General features: G+C 49.7%; 1 protein-coding gene across 2 annotated transcripts in view; it reads right to left on the bottom strand.

Moving 5' to 3' along the window:
* The window catches only part of KATNB1 (katanin regulatory subunit B1), a 28,710-nt gene extending 11,169 nt beyond the window's left edge, over positions 1–17,541 (bottom strand). For both annotated transcript variants that reach the window (XM_075537251.1, XM_075537252.1), the window contains exons 1-3: positions 17,432–17,541; positions 16,121–16,423; positions 12,839–12,969 (exon numbers count right to left, since the gene is read on the bottom strand). In XM_075537251.1, coding sequence (XP_075393366.1) covers positions 12,839–12,969; positions 16,121–16,160 — 171 coding nt within the window. In that variant the 5' untranslated portion in view covers positions 16,161–16,423; positions 17,432–17,541. The remainder of the gene's footprint in view (positions 1–12,838; positions 12,970–16,120; positions 16,424–17,431) is intronic.
* Positions 17,542–19,921: the final 2,380 nt, after the last annotated feature.

The raw sequence follows: 19,921 nt of genomic DNA, 5'->3' as shown, positions 1-19,921 counted from the left end.
GGTAAAGGGCATGTATAGAGGTCTATAAAAGGCATGTATATATATATATATATGTTTAGTATTAAGGTAGCAGAAGGACATTGGGCCTCCACTCAAGTACTCCCTCAATGCAAGAATACTTTTATTAAATTGGCATTCTCTGATGCTCATCTTGCTGACATAACCACTGAAGACAAAGCAGGTGAATAAGCAAATATGGTGAAGAAAGCTGATGGTGCCCAGCTATCAAAAGATAAGAGCATCTGGGGTCTTAAAGGCTTGAACGTAAATAAGCAGCCATCTAGCTGAGAAGCAACAAAGCCCACATGGAAGAAGCACACCAGCCTGCATGATCATGAGGTGCCGAAGGGATCAGTTATCAGGCATCAAAGAACAAAAAATCGTATCATTGTGTGTTCACCTCTCTGATATGATTGCTGAAGGCAAATGGGTACATAAACAAATGTGGCAAACAAAGCTGATGGTGCCCAGCTATCAAAAGATACAGCGTCTGGGGTCTTAAAGGCTTGAAGGTTAACAAGCGACCTTCTAGCTGAGAAGCAACAAAACCCACATGGAAGAAGCACACCAGCCTGTGCGATCATGAGGTGTCGAAGGGATCAGTTATCAGGCATCATCAGAACAAAAAATCATATCACTGTGAATGAGCGGGGGAGTACAGAGTGAACACCCAAAGCCCATTTGGAGGCCACTGGACACCCCCTTACAGAAGGGTCTCGGGGAGGAGATGAGCCAGTCAGGGTGCGGTGCAGCAACAATGAAAATTACAACTTTCCTCTAGTTCTTAAATACTTCCTCCTCCCCCACTATCATGATCCCAATTCTACCTTACAAATCTGGCTAGACCAGAGGATGTACACTGGTACAGATAGGAACTGGAAATGCAGGGAATCCAGGGTGGATGATCCCTTCAAGACCAGTGGTGTGAGGGGCGATACTGGGAGGGTGGAGGGAGGGTGGGTTGGAAAGAGGGAACCGATAACAAGGATCTGCAATGTGACCTCCTCCCTGGGGGACGGACAACAGAAAAGTGGGTAAAGGGAGACATCAGACAGGGCAAGATATGACAAAATAATAATTTATAAATTATCAAGGGTTCATAAGGGAGTGGGGAGGGGAAAAATTCGCTGATGCCAGGGGCTTAGGTGAAAAGCAAATGTTTTGAGAATGATGAGGGCAATGAATGTACAAATGTGCTTTACACAATTGCTGTATGTATGGATTGTGATGAGTTGTATGAGCCCCTAATAAAATGATTGAAAAAAACAAAAAGAAAACAAAATGTTGACAACGGGATCACCCATAGGCTGAAGGCAGTGCTGCTATCTCTAAGCCCCTCCCGAAGAACTCTCTGAGGGGCTCGAAGCGTGTTCCTTTGAAATGGTCTTTAAGACCATGCCCGCCCCACCCTCCCCATAAAAACCACCCTAAAGGGTGAGATCAAGGTGGGGGAACAGGACATGATTTCCCAAGGAGCTTCTGGTAGCACAGCCCTGCTTCCCTGAAAGACTGAGCAGGTGCGTGGTCGGGATCACAAACTTCCTTGCAGCAACGCTCTGGCCTCTTTGGGCCCCTCCATTTCCCCTCAACGTCTTCTCAGTACAGCTCTGGGGCTGTCCCGTGTACTCTGAGGAAACCTTTCGAGACTGTCCCTTTGGAGGGCCCCAATGAAGAGCCACTCACACCTTGGGCTGAGCTCCCTGTCTTGAACTTAACTGCCCCAGCAGATCCCCTATTTTTGATTGTACCTTTTTTATAAGGTACCCTAACAGGACTCCTTCCTAGGAGAAACTGCAGCCGTGTGCTGGTGACAGAGACATGCTCACTCACGTTTTGTGGGGGTGAGCCCATGTAGAGATGAACTAAACCCCCATGGCAGTCATGTTTTGCTTACCCTTGTCTGTACTTTATTCAGAATACCCTGGGCAGAGAACTCAAGAAGAACAAAGTGGGAGGGCTTGCTCTACCTGATTTTAGCACGCACTACACAGCCACAGTAGTCAAAACAGTGTGGTATGTAGGGCGGCTTGGTCTCAACACAGCCACAGTTTGGCACCACCTGCCTCGTGGCAGGAACTAGACCCTTGCATCTCCTGTCTGTCCCCCCTCAGTCTTGGGAGGGCTGCACAGGGGCCTTTTCTCAACACAGCCAGTTTGCTGCAGCCTCTTTGGAGCAGGGACTAAACCCTTGCAACTCCACTGGCGTGGATGGGGACTCAGCTACATTGTTGCTTTGTTTCCATCTCTTCACTATTATTGCCCCCTCCCCTACCCCCCACAGGCTCATCAGGCTTGCTTTTTAACTTTTCCCCCCCTCCTCTTTGCCTTTCTTGGTCTCTCACATTCTACTGCTAACCTCCAGACCACTCCCCTTAGCCTAGGGCATTTACACCTGCGCCACACCCAGCTAGGTGAGCTCCACCCTGTGTAGCTAGCAAGGCTCGCAAAAGCCCTGCTGACCACCACTAGGGGATACTCTGCACAACTTCTTCCTGGGGAATTCCTGCCTGTGTGCCTGGGGGCATAAGGCAGTTCGGCCAACACTTCTCAACACTGCAGCAGGAACCTCTGCCCAACTTCCGCAACACCAAAGCAGGCAACCCTTCTGGGTTACTCCCCTGAGAGGAAAGTCACAGGAGGATAAAGTGGTAGGTTAATTCCATAGTGAAATAAGCTATAGGCAGTTCAAAGAAGCACTCCTACAAGTCTCCCAGAGAGAGCCAGTGCTCTTTGACTCCCTGGAAAATGCCCCTGGCTCATCTAAAACAACGTAATGCAAACAGCCATCAGCCCCAACACCTTAACGAAAAAAAAAAAAAAAAAAAAAACACGGGAGAATCAAAAGGCAGTGCCAGAAGATGTCCTGAACATAATGACATGCATAGAGGAAGCAGACATTGAGCTGCCACAGAAATAAAATTTCAGAATGCTACTTGGAGTCAAAGGATATGAGGGTGAGGGAAACAATACAGAAAAAGGATGAAATGATAGAAATGATAGCCATAAACCAAAGAGAAATACAGGAGCTTAGGGAGGAGATAACAAAAGCCAGTAGCAGACTCATGGACCTCAAGAAACGACTGGAGGAATCAGAGAACCATATCAGCGACTTGAAGGACAGAGCTAAGCAGACTTTAACAAACGCGAACAAAAATCTAATAAGATCATCAGAGAAGCTGAAGAAAACTTAAGAGCTATGTTTGATGCTAAGAAGCAGAAAAACATTAGAATTATTGGCTTACTGGAGGAAGACACAACAAAGAAGTCATCTGCAAAAATAGTGAGAGAATTCTTGGAGGAAAGCTTCCCCAGCATGCATAGTGAATGAAAACCAAGCAACCATTCAGGAGGCTGAAAGAACACCAGCTAGACTGTATCCCAAGAAGAAGTCACCAAGGCACATAATAATTAAACTATCCAACTATGAGGGAAAGGAGAAAATCATGAGAGCAGCTAGGGAAAAACAATCACATATAAAGGTTCCCAAATAAGAATATGCTCAGACGTATCAGCAGAAACTATGGGAGGAGAGAGTGGAGTAACATATTCAAAAAATTGAAGGAAAACAATGCAAACCCAAGCCAAATTATCAATCAAGATAGATGGAGGAGTAAGAGTCTTCCCAGACAAGGAAAAACTCAAAGAATACATTAGAAGAAACCCAGCCCTACAAAAGATCCTTGCTGACCCAGTATGGGCAGAACAACAACACTCACACCAAGCATTAATAAGAGACCACCACATAGAACATTCTCACCCAGAGAGTAAAAAAGAGAAAACAGACCTCAATATAGCATTGACTTAAATATAGAAAAACTTGAAAGGCTGCTGAGGTAAGCTTTAAAAAAAAAAAAAGGCAAATGGGGCATAGGGAAAAAGCTAGTTTACAAATATTCCTGGGGTGAGGACGAGGTAATATGGCAGGAACCAGACCAAATACAGAGATACACATGGTAGACAACTAAAAAGTGGGGAAAGGAAAAAAAAAATATTATTTTTAAAGGGTAGCAGGGGCACAGGGTACTAACCCTCCCAAGGGGAGGGTTTTGTTTGTGTCTCCACATGGAAAGAGGGACCAGACTTCAACCCGATGCTTCAAGATGTGAATGCAACATGCTGGCATGGAGTAGGGAACCAGTGGAGAGGTTTGGGGGGCCGGCCCCAACCCCAATTACTAAGGGGACATCTGCCCTTCCCCTCAGAAGAATTTATTTGAAAGGACAACACTGAATCTACAGCTCCGGAAGAGGGACATATCTGATCGAAGCAAACGGAAGCAGATAAAGGGGGTGGAGGAGAGAATGGAGCACATCATGGTCCACCAGGCCTTGAGGATGATGTTCCCAATTAGAACAGCAGTCGACAGAGAGGACCACATTGCCGGCCCCACTATGAGACATGACGTCCCTAACTTACAGGCGACAACACCGGAGACACAGTGAGGGAATTGGACCTGATCACCACTCAGAAGCAAAACATTAAGGGGATGCTACAGAACAGCAAGGGAATGGAGCGGTGAGATCCCTAGGGAATGCTGAAGGTGGACTTTGGGGTCAGGGTGTGGTGCCCCAACAGACTGGACTGGAAAACACTCCTAAAGGCCAAGAAACAATCCTTGAACTAACTAAAAGCTTTTCTTTCTTGCTGTGTTTTATTTTTGTCATTGGTTTGTTGTTTTGTTGTGTATTGTTGCTTGGTTGTGCTCTGTCTTGTTTTGTGCATATTATTATCTCTGCAGGTCTGTCTAAATATAAGATAGGCTGGATGAACAATTGGAGGAGAAAACAACAGGACCGATAGTTCCGTGGGGACATGGGAGACAGAGGTGGGGGGAAAGGTAGTGGTGTTAATAAACCCAGAGACAAGGGAACAACAAGCAATCCAAATCGGTGCTGAGGAGATTGTGGGAGGCCTGGTTGGGCATGATAAAGGGTAATGTAACTAAGAGGAATTGCTGAAACCCTGGTGGGGACTGAGCATGATAGTGGGACAAGAGGAAAGTAAAAGGACTAAGAGGACAGAACTAGGATGCAGAGGGCATTTATAGAGGTCTAGATAAAGATATGTACACATGCAAATATATATATACATGAGGATGGGGAAATCTATGTGCATATATTTATAAGGTCAGTATTAAGGTAGCAGAAGGACATTGGACCTCCACTCAAGTACTCCGTCAATGCAAGAATACTTTCATCTATTAAATTGGCATTCTATGATGCTCACCTTCCCTACACAAACACTGAAGACAAAGTGGGTGAACAACTAAATGTGGTGAAGAAGCTGATGGTGCCCGGCTATTAAAAGAGATAGCATGTGGGGTCTTAAAGATAAAGAAGCAGCCATCTGGCAAGGAAGCAATAAAAACCACATGGAAGAAGCACACCAGCCTGTGTGACAAGGTGCTGAAGGGATCAGTTATCAGGCATCAAAGAACAAAAAAATCATATCATTTTGTGCTCACCTCTCTGATATGACCGCTGAAGACAAATGAGTGTATAAGCAAATGTGGCGAAGAAATCTGATGGTGCCCAGCTATCAAAAGATATAGCGTCTGGGGCCTTAAAGGCTTGAAGGTAAACAAGCGACCATCAAGCTCAGACGCAACACTGCCCACATGGAAGAAGGACACCAGCCTGTATGAACATGAGGTGTCAAACGATCAGGCATAATCAGAAAAAAAAAATCTTACCATAGTGAATGAGCGGGGGAGTGCAGAGTGGAGAACCAAAGCCCATTTGTAGTCAAGAGGACATCCCTTACAGAAGGGTCTTGGGGAGGAGACGAGACAGTCAGGGTGTGATGTAGCAACAATGAAAAATACAACTCTCCTCTAGTTCCTAAATGCTTCCTCCCTAACCTCCCACTGTCAATGATCCGAATCCTACCTTGCAAGTCTGACTAGACCAGAGGAGGTACACTGCTACAGATGGGAACTGGAAACACAGGGAAATCAGGGAGGATGATCCCCTCAACACCAGTGGAGTGAGTGGCGATACTGGGAGGGTGGGTTGGAAAGGGGGAACTGATTTCAAGGATCTACATGTGACCTCCTCCCTGGGGACATAAAACAAAAGTGGGGGAAGGGAGACATGGGACAGCAAGATATGACAAAATAATTTATAATTATCAAGGGTTTATAAGGGAGGGAGAGTGGGGAGGGAGGCGAAAAAATAAGCATCTGATGCCAGGGACTTGAGTAGAGAGCAAATGTTTTGAAAATGATGAGGACAATGAATGTACAAATGTGCTTTACACAATTGATGTATGTATGGCTTGTGATAGGAATTGTATGAGCCCTTGATAAAATGATTTTTTTTAAATAAGCTGATACCAAGGGCTCAAGTAGAAAGCAAATGTTTTCAGGATGAAGGTAACAGAGTACAAATGTGCTTAATACATAGATGTATCTATAGATTGTGATAAGAGTTGTACGAGCCCCCTATAAAATGAATAAAACAAACAAACAGTGTGGTACTGGCATAATAACAGGTATTCAGACTAATGGAAAAAGCTCAAGATCCAGAAATAAAAACATCAGCATAAAGGCAACTGATCTTTGATAAGGGCCCAAAATATTAAATGGGAAGCAGATACCATCTTCAATAAATGATGCTGGAAAAAATGGATATCTACCTGCAGAAAAATGAAGCAGGACCCTTACCTCACTCCATGCACAAGAATAAACTCAAGGTGGATCACAGACCTTGAGATAAAACCCCAAATAATTAGGGCCATTAATGAGGGAATTGGGGCGAACCTTGGCACAAGGAATACATAGGCTACAAGAAATAGGGAAGGATACAAATACAGAGGAGTCACAAATAGACAAGTGGGATACACTGAAGATAAGACACTTGTGTACATCGAAAGAATTCACCTAGAGAGTCCGCTGACTGGGAAAACATCTTTAGCAATGACACATCAGACAAAGGCCTTATTACTAAAATCTACAATACTTTGCAAGTTTACAGTAAGAGAAAAAGTAATTGCCCACTGAGGAGGTAGGCAAAGGACCTGAACAGAAGTTTCACAGACTCTGAAATCCGAATGGCCAATAAATATATGAGAAAATGTTCCCAATCATTAGCCATAAGAGAAATGCAAACCAAAATAACAATGAGGTACCACTTAACACCCTCAAAGATAGCCCAATTCAAAAAACCATAAAGCAACAGGTGTTGGAGGGGCTGTGGTGAGATAGGATCTCTCATCCACTGCTGGTGGACCTGTAGGTATGTACAGCCACTATGGAAATTGATTTGGCGATTTCTCAAACAGATGGAAATCGAGTTACCATACGACTCAGCAATCCCCCTACTGGGCATATACCCAGAAGAGGCAAGAAACAAACCACAGCCAGACATCTGTGCTCCAATGTTCTTTGTGGCACGGTTCACAATCGCAAGGAGTTGGAAACAACCCAAATTTCCAACCACAGACAAATGTATTAAAAAACTGTGGTACACACAGGGGCAGTTCTACCCTGTCCTGTAGGGTTGTTATGAGTCTGTTTGACTTTATGACAGTGAGTTTGGTTTCTGAGTTTGTAAATTCAGTTGCTAATTCTAGCCTACTGCAATTGTTGAAATCTGATTTCAGGGTATAGCATTTTGACTGTAATTGTTAGGTTTGTTAGCATCTACATTTCACATTTTCATTGAACTCTGATAGCATTATTAACAGGAATAATAAAGGACGATACTATAAGCTTTTATTTATTTTTTAATTTTTTTTTACTATAAGCTTTTCTTAAAAAAAAAACCCAAAAAACTGTGGTACATACATACAATGGAATACTATGCATCATTAAAAAGCAGTGATGAATGCATGAAGCATATCACCGCATGGGAAGAACTGGAGGAAATCATGCTAAGTGAAGTGAGCCAAGCACAAAAGGACAAGTATAACATGAGTCTGCTGAGGTAAGTTTATTTATATATAAAAAAGAGAGAACAGAAAGGTAAGTGCAAAAGGGGCACAGGGAAAAAGCTACTGTACACAAACACTCCAGGGGTGAGATTCAGGTAGTATGGCAGGGGCCAGACCAAACCCAGTTGTACATACGGTAGCCAACTAAAACGGGGGTGGAGGGAGGAAAGGGGAAAGGAAAAAAAAAAAAGATGTGTGATGGGGGAATAGGGCACTCACCCACCCAAGGGGAGGGTATTGTTTGTCTCCACAGGGAAAGAGGGGCCAGATATAAAGCCTGTGCCAGACAAAAGCAGTGTGCCGGCAAGGAGTGGGGAGCCAGTGGAGGGGCCTGAGGGCCCGGCCCCATACCAGATACGTGGATAGCTGCCCCTCACCCCCAGAAGAATTTACTTGAGAGGATGACACTGAAGCTGCAGCTAGGGGAGAGGGGCATGTCTGATAAGAGCAAATGGGAGCAAAAGAAGGGAGAGGAAGAGCGAGTGGAGCACAACCTGGCCCATCAAGCTTGGAGGATGATATCCCCGCTCTGAACAGCCAATGGACAATATGGCTGATCCCACTATGAGACATGTCGTTCCTTGATGGCCCAGGGCCCTGAGGGGGACAACACTGGAGACTCAGGGCTGGGACTGGCCCAGACTGACCCTGTGACACTGAGGCAAACCACTAAAAGCGTGAGGCAGAGCAACCGTGAGAGCAGAGCAGGGAGCCCCTGAGGGCGTACAAAGGACAGATTCTGGTGTCAGAGCACGGTACCCCATTGGACCGGACTGAAGGACACGCCTAGAGATCAAAAATCAGACCTTGATCTATTTACAGGTTTTCTTTCTTTTTAACTTTTTTTCTTTTAATTTATTCTTCTATGGGTAATTGGTTTCCTTCTTTGTTGTCATAGCTGTGTTCTCACTCATCGCCTATCTTACTATGACTTGATTTTTGGTGCAGATTATTGTCTCTACAGACCTATCTAGATAAGATGGACTGGATGAATAGTCTGGAGGAGAAAACAAAGGGGTCAATGGTTCCGGGGGGGCACGGGAGAAGGGGATGAGGGGGCAAGGAGGTGGTTCTGACCAATCCAGGGACAGGGGAGTAATAAGTGATCCAAATGCAATAGCAAGGAGGGTGTGAGTAGCCTCGTAGGGATTCAGCAAGGGCAAGGTACCCGAGAGAAATTACTGAAACCCAAATGAAAGCTGAGCATGATAGTGGGACAAGAGGAAAGTAAAAGAAAATAGAGGAAAGAACTTGGTGACAAAGGGTGTTTACAGAGGTTCAAACACTGGAATGTACATATGTAAATATATATGAATGTAGGGAAACAGATCTATGTGCATCTATTTAGAGGTTTAGTATTAAGGCAGCAGATGGCCATTGGGCCTCCTCTCAAGCACTTACTCAATGCAAGAACACTTTGTTCTAATAAATTGCCATTCCAGGAGGCACACCTTTCCAATACGATTGCTGAAGAAAAATGTGTGCATAAGCAACTGTGGTGAAGAAATGTGATTGTGCCCGGCTATCAAAAGATATAGCGTCTGGGGTCTTAAAAGCATGAAGATAAACAAGTGACAATCTAGCTGAGAAGCATCAAAGCCCACATGGACGAACCAAACTAGCCTGTCTGACCACAAGGTGCAGAAGGGACCAGTTATCAGACATCAAAGAGCTAAAAACCATATCAGTGGGTGCCCACCTTCCTGATACAACCACTGAAGGCAAACATGTGCATAAGCAAATGTGGTGAAGAAAGCTGATGGTGTCCAGCTATCAAAAGATATATCGTCTGGGGTCCTAAAGGCTCAAAGATAAATAAGTGGCCATCTAGCTCAGAAGCAACAAAGCCCACATGGAAGAAACACACCAGCCTGTGGACCACGAGCTGTCGAAGGGATCAGATATCAAGCAATGAGGAACAAAAAATCATATCATTTGAAAATGTGGGTGAGTGCAGAGTGGAGACTCAAAGCCCAATGGTAGCCAACCAGACACCCCTTGCTGAAGGGTTGTGGGGAGGAGATGAACCAGGCAGGGTGCTGGGTAGCAACAATGAAACATATAACTTTCCTCTAGTTCTTAAATACTTCCTCCCCTCCACTATCATGATCCCAATTCTACCTTACAAATCTGGCTAGACCAGAGGATGTACACTGGTACAGATAGCAACTAGAAACACAGGGAATCCAGGACAGATGACTCCTCCAGGACCACTGGTGAGAGTGGCGATGCCTGGAGGGTGGAGAGGATGTAGGGTAGAAAAGGGGAACTGATTATAAGAATCTACATATAGCCTCCTTCCTGGGGGAGGGACAGCAGAGAAGAAGGTGGGGGAGACGTAATATATGGTAAAATAAATGCAATATATGATAAAATATATGTAATATATGATAAATATATGTAATATATGATAAAATAATAATTTATGAATGATGAAGGGTTCATGAGGTAGGGGAGAGTGGGGAGGGAGGGGGAAAATGAGCAGCAGATATTAAGGGCTCAAGTAGAAGGCAAATGTTTTGAGAATGATGATGGCAACAAATGTACATATGTTCTTGACACAATGGATGTATATATGAATTGTACTAAGAACTGTACGAGCCCCCAATAAAATAACTTCTTAAAAATGAATACCACGGGCAGCTCAATAGCTTTGTACCCAAGACCAGTGCGATACACCTGCTTCACAAGGGCAGCTGTTCCACCCACTACATCCCACCCTCTGTCAGGATGGCTAAACTGTAGTAATCCACAGGACCAGGGCCAGATGTGCAGGTGGATGTTGCCTGAGGGCACATTGTCCTAAGCTAGGTTCTCTAGGGAAACAGAACCAGTGTGTACATGAGGGAGACATTTATCTTGCAGAAACTGGCAAGTCCCAAGTCTATGGGTCAGACACCAGGCTGGAGGCAGGCTTCTCCTGACTCACGTAGAGGAAGGGGCTGACCACCTAAAATCAGCAGGTGAGATGGGAGGCTGCTTGTCCCCAGGCTGCAGGCACGGATGAATCCCCAGATCAGTAATCAGTATGGCAGACGGCTGGCTCAAGTCCCAAGAGCCAAGTCGGATGATGATGAAATGCTGCAGGATCCAGAGTGAGCCAAAAAGCCAGAGCCTTGCCAGGAAGTCTATATATATTGGCTACAAGTCTCAACCCCAGGGAAACTCCCGGGCAACCGACTGGCTCCTCAAAGCAGAACTCATCATAGAGCTGATCACATTACATCGGATCTCATCATGAAAGTTGAGTACATTATATGAGATCACAAAATCAGTACAGGCTTACAGAATTGCCAAACCACTGAAAATCAAGGACCAGTCTAGTTGACACACGGCCTTCGCCGTCATGCAGTGCATGGCGGTCAAGCAAGCAAACATCTCAATCCTGTTCTGGCTGAGCCCTGGGTCAGTACAGAGAGCAGTGTCTCCCCAGAGTCTCACAACACACCGTGATGAGGTTTCTGCTCGTGGCTATCACCTACCACGCTTGACCACTACCCTTCTTTCACCAAGAGGCAGGAACACCCTGCACTGGCAAGCACCTGGGGACGAGAGCACACTCCTGTCCTGCTCTGAGAATGTAAATGGATTTCTAGAGGGCAATTTGGCAGTACGTTGTTTTGAAAGTCTATAAAATAAAACGCACACCCTGGTACGGAATGCAGTCATCCACTCCCAGGATCCAGGGAGAGCAGGGTGTTAACCACAGGTGGTTAAGAACAGCCAGAAACCGGCAACCACTTCCAGGCTGCTATCTCAGGTGTGACTAAGCTCATTAAGTCTGGCTCATCCCTACAATGGGACGCCATGAAGCCACTCCAAACCACGTTGAAAACGAGGATTTGTTGAGACAGGAAGATGTTCGCAATGTTGTTCTTTTCAAAACCCAAGCTACAAGAGAATAAGTAAGATGAGCCTTTCAGTGCTCAGGAAATAATATTATACAGGAGGGACTTCATAGAGTTTGCGGAAAAAACGGAACTAAAAGACCGTGGGATTCCCCCACAAAATTTTTGAAGCCTCCTATTGTATGTGTAAGCAGCCTGGGGGCACCGGGGTCAAGCCCTTGGCTGTGAACTAGAAGGTCAATGGCTTGAACCCTCAGTCCTGCTCTTTGGGACAAAGACGAGGTGGTCTGCTCCCATGCACATGACAGCCTCGAAACCCTATGGGACAGTTCTCCTGTCCTACAGGGTCACGATGACTCAGAAGGGACCCCACTGAACCAAGTATGGGAATGTGTCTATACAGTCTCAAATCAGTGTGCATGCAGAAGCACACACAGGGATACACTCATATGCATGTACCTGTAAGGAGACTGTATCAGGGTCGGCCCACACCAACCGTGGCGGGCTCTGGATATGCAGAGTGTGTGTGTGTTTCTGGTCTCCGAGGTTGGGTCCCTGGTTATGTCTGACTTGTGTAATTAGGGGAAAGATGCTATTAAAGAACAGGCTCTCGAACCAGTTTCCATCTAGTCCAATCAAATTCTTTTAGTGGAATGAGGTGGGGGATGGACTGACAAAATAAACAGCCATGTGGAGCCAACAGGTAGGCAGAAGGGCAGGTGGGGGCAGGGGCCCAAGCTCATCTGTGGGTCTGTAGGCTATTTTAAGGTTCTCATGCTGACTCCTGGCTCTTGTCCCACTGCCAGGCCACGCCCTTGCTCCCGAGGACCAGCCACTGTCCCAGCCATTCTAGGTTGTACCGGGCTCTCTTGAGCAGGCAGCTGCGGGCAGGCACAGGGATGCCGAGCTGTGTCCCCCCAGTGTTTTCTAGCCCCCAGGTGTTATGAGCTCCAGAGAACCTGCTGAGGCCTGGTCTTGCACTTCTGCCCGCCCCTGTCCCCCCACCCCCCCCACACACACACACGCGCCGCACCCTCCCCACCAGAAGCAAAGCTCACCATGATGCAGTTAGGCTTGCTGATGGACCAGAGGTTGACACGGCAGTCATCCCCACCTGTTGCCAGCAGCCGCCCGGAGCCTTTGCCCAGTACCAGCGAGGACACATTGCTGGCGTGGGCGACGATCTCCTCTACAGAAAAGGCAGAGAGGACAGTCAGGGGGGCTCTAGAACCTGCAGCCTGCAGCGGGGCGGGAGCTCTGCCTCCTCCTCCTCCTCCTCCCCCACCCCCTTAGCTGTCTCCCATTGGGCACCTCCCAGAGCCGCCGACCCACGGACGGTGCCTAAGATGGACACGACTGTCTGGACTTTAGTTATTTCTGACACTTAAGCCTCACCATTTAAAAACATGTTTTTAATTAATTCATTTTAAAGATTATTTTATCGGGGGCTCTTAACAGCTCTTATAACAACTCATACGTCAATTGTATCAAGCCTTTCTGTATATATGTTGCCATCATTATTTTCTAAACATTTACTTTCTATTTGAGCCCTTGGTATCTGCTCCTCTTTATTCCCTCCCTCTCTGCCTCCCACCCTCATGACTCCTTGATAAATGATAAATTATTATTTCATATCTTACACCGGCCGCTGAAGTCTCACCATGTTTTATTGCGTCTTTCCCCCCACCTCCTACTGCACATCAGCCACCAATACTGACCCCCTGACTATTAAATGGATGTGCTGTTTCCACGTAGCTTTGAAACCAAACCGGGGAAGTGACAAGCTTGATGCGTCCCTTACAGCTTTCAGACAACGCGGAAATGGATGCTCCCACGACCTCCAACTTCCACTTCCAAGAGGCACTTCTCCCTTGCCCCCCTCCCCGCTTCAGAGAACACCCTAAGAATCATTCCCTAGACAAGGCAGCCCCGGGTGAGCGGCTGCTCCGGGAGAGCTGGGCGCTGGGCTTTGCCAGGGGACTGGGTGAGTGCTCAGCCTCTCTGAGCCCAGCTGTTGGCTAAACTGGGAGCACCACTCTGGGCTCTCTGAGCACCCCCAAGAGCATGCCCACGGCTGCTGAGTCAGGAGGGCTCCCTGGCCGGTCGGCAGGCTGTGGGCTGGTCACCGAGGGAGCCAGAGGCAAGCACACTGAGAAGTCTGGGGTGCTGAGGGCGGGGGAATCTGTGTGAGCTGCCAAGGGGGCCCTAGTCTCGATGGGTAGGGCACAGTGAGGACAGGGGATGTAATGTAGCGAGGCATCATCAACACTCCAAAGGGGACCAACAAGGGCGAGACATCAAGAGAACAGCGCAGGCCACTGAGGCAGTCGGGAGCGGTGGGGTGTTCTCCTGGGAGCAAGAAGTCAGGTCTCCCCACATGGGAGGGCAGAGGGGGAACCCAACATGACGTGACGGCAGCTGGGAGGCCACTGCAGGCCCCTCACAGTCAGAGATGGGGAACTGGGTCCAGCAGCTCCGGGGGCCTCTCACCAGGCCAGGCTCTACCTTGTAGAACATGTCCGGCCTCAAGTGACAGCACCCAGTCCAACCCCAGCCCCCTCAGCAAGAGGTCTCAGCAGGCGGAGCACTGGCTGGGGCCTCAGATACCCCATCCTTTGGGTCCAAGGAAGCTGTGCCCGATCCAGACCTCAGCTCTGAGCCTTCGCACCTGGCAGTGAGGTCACCGCAGGCGACTGGGGGGCTCGGATCACACACAAGGCTGTTTAAGAGCTTCTGCTAGGCCAACATGGCCGTCCAACCCAGAGAGGGCAGCCACCTGCTTCCTGTGCACACTGTCCCCAAGCCTCTCTCCAAGACACTCCTGAGGCACCACTGTCACCCAGCCTAGGAAGTCCCCACCGGCCCTGCCTCACTGGATTATTGCCCCCACTACCACCGGTCACTTAAAGGACATTTCCTGGGGTCCTTCTCTGGCCTGCCCTGGGGGGCACTGGGGAGGACCAGCTATTCCTGGGACAGCACCACATATGCTTGGTTCTGTGCAGAATGGTCTCTACTCAGTCTGTCCACAGAGGGACTGAGAGTGTCACAGGGCACTGGCTCTAGAGTGCCCCCTCTGGCCCAGCCTGAAGAGCAGACACTTTCAAAGCAGTGGCCACTTTCTGAGCCTAGCTGCCCTTCCTCCTCGTCCCCATCCTCCCCACCCCCAAAGAATCAGAGGTCTCCACCCACAGAGAGTGTGCTGTGAACAAAACCAGCAGAAGGCACCTGATTCACCTGACCACTGCCTCCCTGCTAAACCCATCTGAGGCGTGGCCCTGGGTGATGGCCTACACTCCTGTGCTGCTGGGGTGCAGCCGGATGCCCTGCTGTGCTTCCTGCCTCAGGGCATTTGCACACGCTGTTCAGGAAGTCAACATACTCCCCCACCCTCTACCACCTCAATCACTGACTCAGCTCTGAATTAGGGAGAGATCTCACTGGGTGGTTGGCATGGCTATTGGGTGCTGCCTGTCCGTCTTGCCACACCTGGTGTCTCAGTGCTCCCCAACTCCCTGTGGCTGGCTGTGCTCAGGACGACTGCTGAACCCCAATAGGTACAATGCCACTCCATCCTGGGGGCCCTCATACAAGAGGGTCCTCCCAGAGTACAGGGCTCTAGGGATCCTTTTAGAAATGAGGAAACAGAGGCTGAGCAAATGGTTTAGCCCAGGGTGTCATGTTTACAGGCGGGCGACACTGGGCTTTCAGGTCACTCCAGGGCCCAGTAAGACTCCAGCCGCCGGGCCAGTGCTGGCTCACTGTGGCCCTAGTGCTAGCTGGAGCCCGAGATGCAGGCAGACCACACTGTTTAGCTAGGGATAGAAAACCAAATGCACAGCACCTGAGAACATCAGTGCGAAGGACCAGGGGGAGTGGGTGGTGCTTGGACCCTCAGCCCCTTCCCCCGCCCCCTCCCCATCCACTCTGCTCAGCCTAGCACCCCAAAACGCCTCCATCTGACGGGGGAAGCTTGACTTGTGGATTGTCTGGGAACACATCGATCAGAAATTCTCACCCCCTCCGGTCAATCTCGCTGGAAATCTTTTGCTTCCTGACAGAGGCCAGTACCCTGATGATGGGCCACGTGAGTACCAATCCCTGTGCTCAGCGCACAAGGTCCGTTATCCCACGTGGCCCTCCAGCAACTCTAATATCAAATGCACTCTCTCACTTTACAGAGGACAGGCTGAGCCTCAGAAAGGTTGGGTCACTGGCCCAATGTCCCTCAGCTAAGAACTGCCGATCACTATTTCTATCTTGACCCATCTTACTAGTGGCCCGAGCAAGACCAGCTCACAGGGTCCAGGGGGTGGAAAAGAAGCAAAAGGTCCACTTACGCAGCTTCCAGGCCGTCTTGGTGACCACAGGGGTGGCCATTCTTTAGCTGGTGGGCACCGGCAGGCCCACCCAGCAAACAGTCGGTGCTTTCCTCGTGGGGCGGGGGTGGATCCCCCCCAGATCCACCAATCAAGTAGGCAGGGAGTTCCCACACATCCAGGCAGAGGGAATGACTTGTCTCCTGGCCGCACCCCCACTCCTCTGTGCTTTTAAACCATCAACGGCAGCAGCCTGTGCTTGGCTGCAGCTGGGGCCCGGGACCATGGAAGGTCAGGCTTGAGTCATCTCAGCTCAACACTGGGCTGGAACACAAACAGAGGCAGTGGCCTGTTAGGAGACCGGGTCCTCAGGGAGGACTCTGGGGTTGTAGCCCTGTAGCTGCCTGATCGACAAGGCTACCTGAAAGTAACTGAAGACTCCTCTGCAGGGGCTGAGCTGCAAAGTGGGTTTGCAAATCTGCAGAACACTGAGAGCAGGGCCTCCCAGGGAAAGGGATGATGCTGGAGGCTGGCTGCCTAAAGCGCAGGCGCAGCCGTGGGGCAAGGAGAACCACAGAAGCACCTGTCGGAATAATTTCTAGGAGTTCCGGGCTTGCCAGACTTATAGGAAAGGGGGCAGAGTCAGAGGGGCCAGGAGCGGTACCCCAGAATGGGCCGCTGAGGTCTTTCTCTGGGGTAGACCTCCGAGAGGACCCTAAGAGTCTAAGCTCCCTGAAAGCAGCATACAAACTCACTACTGCCCCCTTGCAATTCCCAAGTGTAGGGGTGGGGGTGAGGGGCAAGCCTCCAGAGGTCCGCATGGTTACACCTGGACGGGCCCTAGCCCCTCCCTTAAACCCACCGCGCCTCTCCCCCATGAGCCCCCGCTCACTCCATTCCCTTTCTCCGGCCGGCCTCCCTCGTCCTCACTCCCTTCTTCAGGCCGCCTGTGGGTCCCCATCCATGCACATCCCATCCCCTGGGCCCTCTAACTGGGGCCCTGCCTCTCCGCGCCCCTTCTGCTATCGGGGCTCCCCATTCATTCCGTCTTCTGCTTCGGGTCCTCCGAACCCATCCTCCTGCGGACCCCCAGACCTGCTTCCGGCCTCTCCAGGGGCCCTCTCTGGGCCCCGCTCGGGTCCTGCTGGACTGGAGGCTAGGACTGGTCCTTCCGCCTCGCCCAATCGTCCCACCCCTCTCAGCTTTGGGGGCACGGATTCTGCCTTCCCCGGCCCGGAGCCCTCCTTGCCGCAGTCCAGCCCGGTCCCGCCTAGCTTGACCGAACCCGGGGCCCATCACGCCCCCGCCTCCTGGGCCCCTCTCCCACTTCACCTGCAGCTGCGGCTCAGGAGGTCGAGGCCCTGCTTTCGGCGCGACCCCCACTTGCCTCAATCCCCGTCCCTGATTGGCCGCTGCCTGACAACCGACCCTCACAACAAAACCTCCGGTCCAGAGCCCCGCCCACTCCACCCTCTACACCAATCAGTCGCCGAAGACGCACCGCCCCCCGCCAGGTTTAACCAATCGAAGCAGGCGCCTCTGCCGCCTTCCCTTACGTCCCCGCCCACCATTCCTGAATCGGACTAATCTCACGGAAGGAGCGTCCAAGAGCCGCCCACCAGGCCTTCAGGAGCCAATGCGGACTCCCAGGTCTCTGGGCCCGCCCCGCCTCAAGGCTTTCCTTCCCGCCTCCTTAGCTTCGCTTTCTCGTAGTCCGTTGGCGTTTGAAAACTCCACGCCACGCCCTCCGGCGGCAGCTGCACCAATTGCTTTAGCAACCGTCCTAGTCGAGCCAATCAACGTTCGCATTCTTGGGAAAACCAGATCCAGCAGAGCCAATCAAAAGGGGAAACCGGGAGCAGCGTGAAGCCGCGGCCTCCCATCTTGAAGTGGGGCAAGTTTGGAAGGCGTCTTGAGTCAGCATTTTGCCTCCGTTTCAGCGTCGCGTTGCCCTCAGGCAGCAGTGCCGGAGTGGGCGGACCCAGGAGGCCCATTCCGGTCCGCCGGGCGTGGAGCCCCCCCAGTGCAGCGCCCTGCGAGGGCCTCGGTGCAAGGGTGGGGGGCAGGTGATCTACCCCCCCAAACGCCCAGAGACCCTCGGAGTGTCGAAGGAGCGGTGTTTAAGCTTATGCACAGACAGGGGGTGGGTGGGACAGATTCTGTCTGCCCTAGAAGCTTTTCAAGTTCCTTGTGTAGGGGGAGGATTACATCATAATCATGTCATACATACAATTCCATGTGATTGCAGGTGAAGCAGCAGCCAGAGAGACAAAGATGGCAACCTTTTTTAACTCTAGATCTCTTTCCAGGGGTGCGTTTGTGGGTGTGTTAATGCCTCTAGGTGGGTGACCTGTGATTTTCTTTCTTGTTGGCATCTGGAGATGTGAAAAGACATTTCTGTTCTCTCCAACTCCTTGGGAAGAACTTTGTAAAACTCTTTAAGGGACAGTGTGCTTTCATGGGATGAGTGCTTTGCCACGCCTACCGACCACCCACTCCCACCACCACCACTCCTACCCCTCCCATTCTACCCCCCTGAAGCCATCCATCTTTTGTTCATTGAATTGCATTGTTCCTTCACTGATTTGTGTAGCAGGAAACTTTGCTGCCTTGATTCAGGGATGAGTGTGGACAAGGGGTCCGCTCAACCTGGAAAATTACCTGCAACCTCTGGGGCTGAAAACACAAAGGAAAATAAACACACTGCCATCGGGTCAATGCCGAATCACAGCAACTCTATAGAACAGGGTAGAAGTGCCCGTGAGTTTCTGAGACTGCAATTGTTTAAGGGGGGGGGGGGTAGAAGACCCGCCTTTCTCCTACAGAGCAGGGCTGTGGTTTCAGACTTTGTTCCTTGGAGATTGCAGCCCAACGGGTCGCCACTAGGCCACCAGACCACCTAATGACAGGGACGCATATGAAAAAGAAACAAAGCGATTCTTCAGGCTCCCAGGAGAACTTGTTCTCTTGGAAGGACATGAACAGGATCATTTCTGCTATACCTGGGGAAACCTGTGAGAGTAAAAGCACAGCAGACAGGCATTTCTAAGATTCCCCAATTACTCCATTGATTAGCTCAAGGTGCCTTGTCGGCCAGGAGGAGCTAAAAATGGATCCAGCTCTCCTTGATTTCTAGATGTTCTGCACCTGCAACAGGCCAGTCAGCAAGGTCTTTGTCCACGCCGACCTTGGTTCTTGGGGAAGTCCTGCGATGTCTTTGGGGAGTTTGGTTCATTTGCTCAGCCTTCTCCCTGGACAGATCGAATGTCACTTCCAGGTGACATCCAGTGCTTGAGCAACATCCCGAGTGACTTGTGCTAAGAAATGTGGCCCAGTACCGGTGGGCAGGCTGAAACACGGGGTGAAGTATTTTGAACTAGCACTTTTACAACTTCTCTTGTTTTGCTCGTCTTACAAGGATCTGTCTCCACCCATCCAGGGCAGCAGCTAGTTTATAACTACTGCCATACACAGCATCTCAGCAAAATCTAGGTAACCGGGTGTGAGGACACCAGACGACGCCCCACTTCAGTTACGCAGGCACTCCCCTCAGGGTCCTTTTGCCCACTTGAGTGATGCCCTTCCCCCAGATAGCCGGGGTGCGCCACCAAAGGCATTGTGAATTCTTCCTGCTTCCTCCCCGCTATCTGAATCACAGTAGTTTCCCCATATGTTAGGTATATAAGCAAGACCAAAGAAGAATCAATGCACTTGAATGATGGTGCTGGCAAAGAATATTGAAAGTCCTATGGGGTGTCAAAAGGACCAGCAAGTCTGTCTGGGAAGAAGTACAGTGAGAATTCTCCTTAGAGACAAGGATGG

The sequence above is a fragment of the Tenrec ecaudatus genome, chromosome 18, assembly GCF_050624435.1.
Source record: "Tenrec ecaudatus isolate mTenEca1 chromosome 18, mTenEca1.hap1, whole genome shotgun sequence".
NCBI lineage: Eukaryota > Metazoa > Chordata > Mammalia > Afrosoricida > Tenrecidae > Tenrec > Tenrec ecaudatus.
This window is presented reverse-complemented; position numbering and strand designations above follow the sequence as displayed.